Source organism: Dinoponera quadriceps, unplaced genomic scaffold (genome assembly GCF_001313825.1).
Source record: "Dinoponera quadriceps isolate SergipeBrazil2010 unplaced genomic scaffold, ASM131382v1 scaffold3127, whole genome shotgun sequence".
Taxonomy (NCBI): Eukaryota; Metazoa; Arthropoda; class Insecta; order Hymenoptera; family Formicidae; genus Dinoponera; species Dinoponera quadriceps.
In genome coordinates, this window is record NW_014557143.1 from 47,787 (window position 1) to 58,878 (window position 11,092).

General features: G+C 35.4%; 1 protein-coding gene across 5 annotated transcripts in view; it reads left to right on the top strand.

Moving 5' to 3' along the window:
• LOC106748737 (pleckstrin homology domain-containing family G member 5) overlaps positions 1-10,859 on the top strand; it is a 57,179-nt gene extending 46,320 nt beyond the window's left edge. For 3 of the 5 annotated variants that reach the window (XM_014627571.1, XM_014627570.1, XM_014627568.1), the window contains 9 exons: positions 1,686-1,997; positions 2,716-2,865; positions 3,141-3,401; positions 4,137-4,388; positions 4,714-4,931; positions 7,026-7,202; positions 7,358-7,566; positions 9,894-10,117; positions 10,603-10,859. In XM_014627571.1, the coding sequence (XP_014483057.1) occupies positions 1,686-1,997; positions 2,716-2,865; positions 3,141-3,401; positions 4,137-4,388; positions 4,714-4,931; positions 7,026-7,202; positions 7,358-7,566; positions 9,894-10,117; positions 10,603-10,623 (1,824 nt within the window). In that variant the 3' untranslated portion in view covers positions 10,624-10,859. Of the gene's footprint in view, positions 1-1,685; positions 1,998-2,715; positions 2,866-3,140; positions 3,402-4,136; positions 4,625-4,713; positions 4,932-7,025; positions 7,203-7,357; positions 7,567-9,893; positions 10,118-10,602 lie in introns of those variants that run through there. The other 2 variants (XM_014627569.1, XM_014627572.1) reach the window with 2 other exon arrangements.
• The last annotated feature ends 233 nt before the right edge of the window (positions 10,860-11,092 follow it).

Here is an 11,092-nt window from a genome sequence, read left to right on the forward strand (position 1 = left end):
TTGGGTAAATGAATTCAAGCGTGACAGAACAAGCATCGAAGATGTACAACGTCCTGGAGCCTTGAAATCAGTTGTGACGCCAGAAATCATCGATAAAATCCATGATATGGATTTAACCGACAGACGAGTGAAAGCACGCGAGTTAGCAGAGGCCAAAGATATCTCAATTGAGTAGATTCACTTCATTTTGCATTATGAATTGCACATGAAAAAACTTAACGCAAGATGAATGTTGCGTTTGCTCACACCAGAACAAAAACAAATTCGCATACGAACATTAACCAACACTTTGCAAGTGTTTAAGAAGAATCCAACAGATTTTTTGCAACGTTTTGTAATCATAGACGAAACTTGGATTCACTATATCCCGGAAACGAAACAGTCGAAACAGTAGACCGCACGGATCGAACCGGTTCCGAAAAAGGCGAAATGCGTTCCATCCGCTAAAAAGATGATGACGTCAATTTTTTGAGATGCGAAAGGAATTCTCCCTATTGACTACCTCGAGAAGAGAAAAACCATTGCTGGAAAATACTATGCATCACTTTTGGACCGATTAAAGGCAGCAATCGCAAAAAAACATTTAGGAATTACCAAAAAAGGCACAATAACAATTTGAGGACTTCGAAGAAAACTACTTCCGCGAAAGAATCGCGAACCTGGAGAAACTTCGGGACAAGTGCGTTGGACTTTGAGGGGATTATATCGAAAAATAAACTATGTTACAAAACTCAAATTGTTATCTTTAATATCAAACCAAATAATTTATCAAACCATCCTCGTATGTAAGCTACGGATCGGAACTCAATTGTTCGAATTAGATGAACCTAATTTGAAACAAATGTTTCAATTGATTGCCTGTTATTTCAAAATAAAGCTTTCAAATATTGACTTATGCTCATTATGTAGGTAAAAAAGATAATCTTTTAAACTGTATATATCAAATTTATTTTGTAAGGTTTTATATAAAAATACAGCATTTTTTAAATCTGTTCCGAAATAAATTCGCTTATTCTACTCTTTGTATTTTTTATAGATCTTACGTAAATGTACGTTATAAATGTGAATACGATGAAAGTGCTCTCCTGTTTTATATCTAACAGAAAATCTAGCCAAGATATATAAAAATTTGTCTACAAACTTTCCATATCTTTTGAAGTCTCTAAATTTCATTAAAAATGTATAAAAATGTTTTTCGGAATTTTCCTGATCGAAATATTGACACTTTCGGTATGTACAAATTATACGATTTTTGTATCAATATCTATCCTAATTGATAGCTAAAGATATTAATTTGGAAATTTTGAATTGTTCTTGAATAATATTCCAATTCATTTTCGCGCGTACTTTTACTGTATAAAAACATGCATAATTCTATATAGCCAATACTAAGTAAACTTTGCAGTAAGAAATTAGTATTTTGCAGGCAAAGTTTTAAAATACGGCATCCTTTTAATCAATAAATAATTCCTTTCTATTGAATATAATAAAGTCAAATTCTATTGAAAAATTGAATTGGATTCTGATTGATCTATAAATGAAAAAATAATAAAAACTGAGAAAATAATCGAAATCTTTCAAAGGACATTCATTAAGATATTATTGGTACATCACGAATATCCAAAGAAAAATGATAGTTAAGGTTTTAATCTTTCTCAAGTTGATAATAATTTCTGATATCGCAGCTCTTCATGGCGTGCCTATGCGGCTTGCAGGCTTCGAATATCCTGAACGAGGTCGACAAGTCGAAGCTCTTCAGCAATATACCTAATATTTACGCCGCTAATCGCTACTTCTGGACGGAGCATCTGCTAACGATGCTAGACGCGTCGAGATCGAGCGGCCAGCCGCTTGATCCCCGCCACCTTCTGCAGGGCTTTGAAACTTTCGAGCAGACGTTTACACCTTATACGAGATATTGCGCCGAGCAGAGCAAGTGTCAACAATATTGTCGCGACCGACTGAACGATAACCAGCTTTTCACAGCGTATCTTGTGGTATGTATGTGTCTGATAATCGCCTCCGACCCGCTCCTAAACACGTCACGAAGCCTTATGGTATAGTTAACGTGTGTACTAAGGCTGTGTACTTAATAAACCGCGCAAATCCATAATGAATGATTAACAAATACGAAACTTAAAGTGTATATATATTTGAAGGATTAAGCAGAACAATTAAATTAGCAATAGAAGATAACCATAGACAAGTCCATCGTGTGATTACGATAATATTCGGTTAGAAGGAAAGTAATGTCGTATTTTTAACTCAAAATTGGAGGAAGTTTATTTATATTTAAAAAATAACCTCAATCAATAATATAACGGCTGTTAGTTTCTATAATCTTTTGCCATCTTTCGGGCAGTTGCATAGTTCCTCGCGTGTAAAGCTCGGGCGTTTTTTCAGCGAAGAACTGTTGAAGGTAATCGACTACTGGTTCTGCCCCTATCAACCATAAACCAATCGTGTTCTGCAATAAAATATACGTGAAAAGTAAATATTTCAAGAATGTGCAAAAATTCATGTACAACAATAAAGATTATTTGTTTGAAAAATAATATGTTTCCAATAAATGCAATAAAGTCGGGTTTAACTAAAATTGAGTCAAACTTTTGGACTAAACAGATAAAGGGAAATGACAGAAATTTAAAAATTAACAAAAATCTCTCGAAGATTACCTATTAAGATGCTGGCGATATACTTTGATCAACATTGCAGTGGTGCGAAACGCAGAAAGAGTGCAATCGACTAAAACTCTTGGACATACTTGTAAAGCCGATGCAAAGACTGACGAAGTATTCGCTCCTTCTCAAAGCCGTTCACAAGAATACCGAGAACGAAGATCAACGAATGGAACTAATCCACATGGTAAAGCGAGCTCCAGGTTATCTTCATTTTTCCGCGATAATACACACAATGAAGGAGGGACTCTTCGAGGCGAAAGGAAAAACCAAGTCCGTAATTCGTCAAGTTCACTCGAGACACAAAATTGAAATGGATCTTGTGAATCATAGACTTTCTTAGCCTATTCTCTTTTCTTCTTCCTCGGAGCGTCCTTCACACGTGAAATCCGTGTAGTCGATCAACTCAATGAATGACCATAGTGACGTACGAAATCTGAGAGTCTCGTTTTTTACGCGCAGATCAAGTCGGTGGACGATTTCGTGGCGTCTGTAAACGCGGCCCTGAAAAGAAGCGAGGAGACCGCACGATTAGCCAACGCAGCTTCCCGTCTCGAAAGTTACGACGTCGTAGAGTCCAAAGACGAAGAATTGGAGAAGCTGATCAAGATGCATAGTAGTTTCGATATCATCACGACACCAATACCCGGTTGCCCGAAGGACACCCTGAGAACATTGTTACGAGAAGGAGACTTGAAATTGAAAGATGCCACCACTAGCAAAGTATGTCGAGAATAAAACGTCTATTTGTTCAAATCGAAACATCTCCTGCCCTTTATGTGATAAACCAGGACGAAATGATGAAGAATAATTCTACAAATTATTCATAATCTGTGTCACAAAAATGTTTAATAAACATTAGTTTTCCGGATTTATAATAGATGTAATAAGTTTTAAGCCTTTAACTCTAAGTAAAATTACTAAATTGTAACATAATTTTTAGCAAACAAGGCGTTTCCAGCGTTACACATGGTGATTTTTAAGTTTTAAGCGTTATTATAACTTTTAATAGTACGGGAAACGCCTTTTATCAAAAATTACATTATGTTTTATTGTTTGGAACAAAAGAGGCTTGCTACACCTAGATGTAGATCCAGACTTAAATTTTCTCTATTTTCATCTTTTCTCTTTTCGGAATTATTGGCCCTCTTTGAAACACAGTACCACGCTCTTTCTTTGCTAATCTCTTTGTCTTTTCTAATATTTTACCCTGTTTTCCGCTGAAATATTAAAAAATGGCTAATGGTATCTTGCACCGCCGGATCTAAACTATTTCCTCATGATCATTGTTGACCACAAATAATCTGCCGATTTTTAATCTAAGTTGCACGAAGTTCGATTTTTCTGTTTCTTACCGCTGCTATGTCTAAGAAGAAACGGATAATCAGTTTTATCTCAATTTGTCCTGACCTTACGATCCAATTAAATATGAAGTTCGTTAATTGTCGTTTCCTTCAGATGGAAGTACACGTATTACTATTTACGGACATGTTGCTGATCTGCAAACCTTCGACGAAGAAAACATCATCAAGCGGCACAGTAGGAGGTCTCGGGTGTGGTTTGAAGATCATTAGGCAGCCGTATGTCGTTGACCGGATACGAATTTACGAACTCAAAGAACCGTCCAATCTGGGATTGGTTTATCTTAACGAGTACGGGGCGGCCTCGGCCGCTTTGGTCCTCAGCATCGGTGAACCAAAACTAGCCAAAGTAATTCGATTAAATGAGTTTATACTATATATAAATCACCACAAATCACAGCGAAGTTCGCCACACACAGTGATGCCAGTTTTAAGACGCATATATGCTGCAACGTGTGAAAACAAAAATCCAGACAAGAAAACAAGGTTTCAACCCGAAAACCAGCATTTCTCTACGTCGCGAAAGTTTCAAATATTGAGAAAGATAAGATCGGTTAAACTGCAGTTAAGAAAGAAAAAACAAAAGTTAAGCGACTTATATCAGTAAAATCGTCTATAGATCCTAGTATTTATCCGACAAACAAAGGTCTCCGGAATTAACAATATTTTTCCAGTCGTGGATAGAGTCCTTGAAGAAGGCCCAACAGCAATTTGCGTTAATGAAGACGCCATCGCTTGGCGAGACCGTAATGAACCTGACAACCGTAAATAGACAACCGAGCACGTTTTTGGGCAACGGCGACTTCGAAGCAGAGGAATGCGAGAGTATTCCGAGAACTCCGCGCGGCAGCAGCAGAACATCGCGCGTTAGCAGTCTCGCTCATAGCCACAGGTATATTTATCTGAATATTGAATCTGGATTTTTAATTATTCCTTTCTTCTAATTTTCTTCCTGTTATTCTTATTCTTTGTTCTTTTTAAGATAATTAGTCCGTGCAATATATGTTTTATGATGTCACCAAAGGAATCTTTTATATAAATATTTATAACCTTTTATATAAATGTACTATTTCTCAGGTAAAAAATGTTCTCTAATCTATTACTCTACTATAAAAATTTATTTTGCTATTTAAAAATGGCAAATGATTGAAGCGAAACTGAAATAAATATATACTGTTACGTCCTAGAAAAGAATGTATGCAACAGACACCATATACTCACGCACTCGCGAGATCCAACATACTTGCAGATCCGCAGATCAGGTCAAAATCCGGAAGGCCCCATTTACTCCGATTGCAGAACGCACTTTTGGTGTTCCTTTATTCAAATCCTTTATTTGGTGGTCCTTTATTTTGTCAAAGAACTTAATCTTTTTACTTGAGATAAGGCCATATGAGAGTGTTGGAAGGGAATTTGTAATTGAATTGAAAGGAAATGAATGAATAAATGTAACAAAAGTTAAATTTAAGACATTTTGAATAAGGGAGTTTATTAATTATACTAATAATTTACTTCTCACATGGATTAACAATAGTGATAAATTGATGAAAAAAGTCATTGTAAAAAATGCAATATTTAAAAGATTAATCAATTAACTCATTAAAGACGATGGAAAATATTGCTTATTACCAAACGGAATTTTATAAATCAGCGTTATCGGAATAAAATAATAATATCGGAATAATAAATAAAAGATGAAAATTAAAAGTAAAAGTAGTCCTTATAACAGATTTGGAAAATACGTTGGATGTGGGAGCAATTCATACCTCAATTTGTTCAATTTTGCCATTGCTTTTACGATTTGTGAGCTGGTGCATTGTCTTGATGAAAGAGAATATTTTCTTCACTAAATGAAGCCATTTTTTCTTAATTTCATCATTCAATCAACAATGATGCATAATATTCTCCTGTGATTGTTCTTCCCTTTTCAAAATAATCGATGAGGATTATCCCATATGCATTCCAAAACACAACGACCAGAATCTTTCCAGCCGATTGTTGAGTCTTTGGTCGCTTCGGAGCATTTCCACCCTTTGGAACCCATTGTGCCGACTGTTGCTTCGATTCAGATGTATAATGGTGGATCCATATTTCATCAACGTTTATGTATCGACGCAAAAATTCCTTTGATTTGCGTCTAAACATGTCCAAACAATGCTGAGAAGTGCGAACTCTCATACTCAAATGTTCGTATAGGATATTGAACACATTCAGATGAGATGCCAACAGATAATTCACGCAATTTCATTTTGGAGTCATCCAACACGATATCATGGATTTTTTCACTTATTTCTGGTGTAGTCACCTCATTTGGACGACCACTGCGTCGTGCATCCGATATGCTGGTGCGACCACGTTTAAACTCAGCAATCCAGTCATACATGGTTGCATTCAACGGAGCAGACTCTCCCAAAGTTTTCTGGAAGTCCTCAATCATTTCTTACAGTTGCAAGCTTTTTAAATGGAAATACTTAATCACTGCACGAATTTCAGTTTTTTTTTCAATTTTTACAAAATATCAGCGGTCATGTGCTTTCGGTGGCTATCACAAATATACCGATTGTCATAGCTCTCTGCTACTGTATAGTGAGAGGTTTGAAGGTTAGCACTACTGGAAATTCACGGCACATTGGAGGTGGCAACACCACTAATGTGTCATTCTAAAGACTTATCAATCAACCTGGTAATATATAGTTTTTCATTTCACAATCTTCCAAATACAATTTAGGAAGAATTAAATATAGAAATTAAAAATAGGACGCTAACCTCGAAAAGCGCATAAAAAGTATTATCTTTAGTTGCAAATATTTCAATTCGCGAATGATAAAATTTGTTCTATCTATGCAAATAGCATTTTCATTGATATGCAATTAAAATTTATAAGAATTCTTAAGGAACTAGTTTTACGGACCAATTACATTAAACTATCATTATTCGTTATTTAATGTATTTCTCCGTATTTTATCTTCACTCAATATGCTTTTAGCAGTAGCATGGAAATGGAAAGCGTGTCTCCTGGGAGCAACAATTTCCTACCAAACTACAACCCGAGCAGGAACGTTAACGTGGACACAAACGAACCGCCACGAGCATCGAGCGTGTCGTCGGAAGAAGGCGGCGGTGAATCTGGCTTCGGACACAATCACCGACCCTTACGGATAAGGTAAGAGCACAAGGTGAAAGCAGATAAAAGTAGGTAAGGATAAGACCACGGGTGTACGAATTGTGTCTCAGTCGCAGACAGATTGACAGTCCGTTTAAACTCTCTCTCTCTCTCTGTTTCGCTCGCTCGGTCTATTTACCAATTCCATGTCACAGGCGTTCGTTATTGACCAAATCGCCAACGCCGAACACCTTGAGCGTCCAAATGCCGGCATACTCGAGTCTGGGCCAATCGCTACCCAATCTCACGCTAGCCACCTCGCCACAAACCTCCACCGTGTCGCCGACGCCGCCGAATTCGTTACTCATTGTGCCGCAGATCACGAAGAACAAGGATGCTCTACTCTCACCAGGACACCGAGGTAGCAATTATCGACGCGGATCTCTGTGTCTACGTTTGTCGCATCCCACCGAGGTCGTTTTGATAGAAATTGTCTTACGCATCGATGACATGTAGACACTCACTAACAGTAATGCACGCCTATTAGATTATAGTATGCGTGAATCACTACCACGAGTTGTGGATCACCAAGTGCTTCTATTTCGACGTTATTAATGCCGAAATGCCTTGTTAAAAACAGAATGATCGCCCAGGATGACAAACATAAGAGAGAAACGTCATAATAATATTTTAAGACTTCCTTACAGAAAAGTATTATTAGTAATCGTTGGAAAAAGTAGTGTGTTAAATATAAACACTGTGATAAAAAGAAAAATAGTGATAATGGTTTATCACTGATCAATATTTCAGCGATTTTTTTGTGAATTATAGGAATTAATTATTGAAATTACAGAATATTACTTCCAGCAGAATTATATTGATGCAAACGAGGTAAAACTATTTAATGTTACATCATTTTATTTAAGAAAAAAGTGCCAATTAAATTTTTTACATTTTTTCATCTCATAATGTGACTTCGTGGTTTTAATCTTGAAGTCACACATTCATGTTCTAACTGTGGTCAGTGTTGCTTTACTTTAATCGAGTCTTATCCTGATCGAACAGAAACTTCAAATACCAATATGCTCTGACGATATCTTGAGAGGCTATGCTTATAATATATTCTTATATCGTTCACAAAATATTGTAATGACATAATACATTTAAAACAACGTAGAAACAATTGATATTAATACACAGAAATTAATATAATATGTATTGGTGAACCAATGGTGTCATTATTGTTTTTGCACTTTTAATTACAGATTATAGTAAATTTCAAAACAAACAACAAATTACTTTAAGAAATATATGTTATGAAACAATTCATATTAATCATCAGAAAATTTATACATATTTCTCTCGTTATCAAAAATTTTAAATTATTTTTATTAAAAGTGCAGATATTATTTCCAGAATACATTTATAATATTCGATAAATAAATAAAACATAGCGAACGAGTTCACAAAATTTCTTGAAAATGTACAGAAAACGAGATTATATTAAATTAAACGATATACTACACAATATACAAAAAATATAATCATAAACTCCAGTATTAATCACTGCCAACAGGTGTTATAAAAACAAATAGAATCAGCAAATGTTGTGTGTATATGCGTGTTTTTTTTTTTATATAAATTTATCCTCTCTGCCCTTCTTAAATGAAGTAATAAATTCCAGTATTAATTTATTTTGCTAGGTACTGATGACTCATGTGAAACAATGCTGAAGTACCGATAATTATTGGAACGGTATGTGTCGTTGCACAGCTTTTCTGCCATATGTTATACCTGCGCAACGATACATTTCCTAGCCGAATTATTTGCAGACATGTACAAAATATAGCCTCTGAACCTCTATTCTTGAAATGGTTACATTTACGTTAATGTCGTTATACAGCTATTTTATGATATGATTATACTTATGCAATGAAACTAACATATGGGCAATTATTTAAAAAGTAAGGCTTCTGGGCTCAATTGCTAATGTAGGTTTCAATCATTCGGTGCAACACTTCACATGAGTAATTAATTTCTGAAAAATTTTCGTACTAGTAATTTATCTCTAGAGATCTATAGTCGATTAGTGATGATCACTGCATAGAAAAAAATCTGGTTGTATTAACCAGAATGGAAACAACTAGATACGTTCTGGTTGAAGGAAACAGAATTTGTGGTTCTTATGACCCAAAAGTGATCTTTATAATCATAAATTTTATTTTCTTCGACCAAAATACATCTAGTTGTTCCCTTTTTGGTTAATATAACAAAACTTTTTTTTCGTGTGTCATCATTATCATTTAATTACTATACATTATTAGTATCTTTGTAATTTAAGTACAGTCACCAGGCGTTAGTAATAAAATTAGTGAAATACAGTAATTTATTATTAACCAGTCAATAACACTTTTCCGTAAAGGTTACTGATAGATTAGTTTGATGTATAGACTCTGTGAGACATAAAGATCTAATTAGAAAGAAATGCTTGATAAAGCTATTATACACGTAACTTTAGCGCGCAAAAACTCCAAATAAATACGCAGCGTTGATGGAAACTTGTATTTTATTTCTTCGAAGAAACAAACGCGAAAAAGATTTCTGTCGATAATTCATTAAACACCTATCTTCCGTCTATTTCGACCCTGATTATTGTCAATAGAATTCAAAGATCATTTAGTCGCAGACAGGAACCTGTAAAAAACAACATTACTTTTGGCGGATAGTCACGTATGGATGATGTGTCGTCAGGTATATCGTATCCGCCACCGTCGCCGCCACGAGGCGCCCTTAGAAGGGCATTCGCGTTACCGCAGTCCCGGAACCCGCCCTTAATCAAGGCGAGGCATGTGAACGCGTCCATGATGCAAACGGTGCAGCCAACCATGAGTTTCGACGCCGAAGCTATCGAGGAAAGACGAAGAAAGGAACCTTCGCAGAGAATACCATCTACCAGCAGCATCGCCGAGGAAAAGGTGCGACTTTTAATTACATAAGAATACGTGTGTCGAAAGCTGTTTCATATTAATTTATAAAGCACTATTACATTTCTTCTTGCTTAAACGTTTCTCCTTTAAAGCTCTCGTTTCTTCACCGCAGTCATTTTGATTAATGATGTTAGAAACGAGAAAATACGCGCCAAAATATCTTGCGAAATGCGTCAAAATAAAATCCCATACAGCATATATCACATAAATGTTGTAGTAATATTGAAATATATTGAAAATATTATGTATTGAGCGAGAAATAAACCTTCAAATCAACGTCAAATCGATATCGAAACCATCGAAATTACATCGAATCGACGTCGATTTTTACGTCTATAATAAACACTGTTTATTGCAGCAATATAACATGAAAATAACAAATAATAGCATATAATATAGCAATATAAATTATTTGTATGTGATATAATTGCAACATATCATGTGAACCACAAATATACATGTTCTTTTTGTAGGGAAAGCAGAGGAAGGTATAGGAGGCTATGCACGTGTTACATCGTGGAAGAGGATGTACGCAACAGACACTGGATACTTGCGCACACGCGAGGCGTAAACGTACTCGCAGATCTGCAGATCAAGGTCCGGAAAGGCCCATTTACTCCGGTTGCAGAACGTTCGTTATATGGTCCTTTATATAGGTCAAAGAACTTAATCTCTTTATGTGGGATAGGACCATATGTTGAAAGGGGAATTCTGATTGAAGTAATTGAAAGAAAATGAATGAATAAATGTAACAAACTTAGTTCAATTTAGAACATTTTGAATAAAAGAGTTTATTAATTATATTAATAACGTAATTTGCTTCTCACACGGATTAACAATAGCGATAAACTGATAAGAAAAGTCATTGTAAAAGATACAATATTTAAAAGATGAAACGGTTAGCTAAAGTTAAACAATGAAAATATAGCTTAATATCAGACGGACTTTTATAAATCAGCGTTA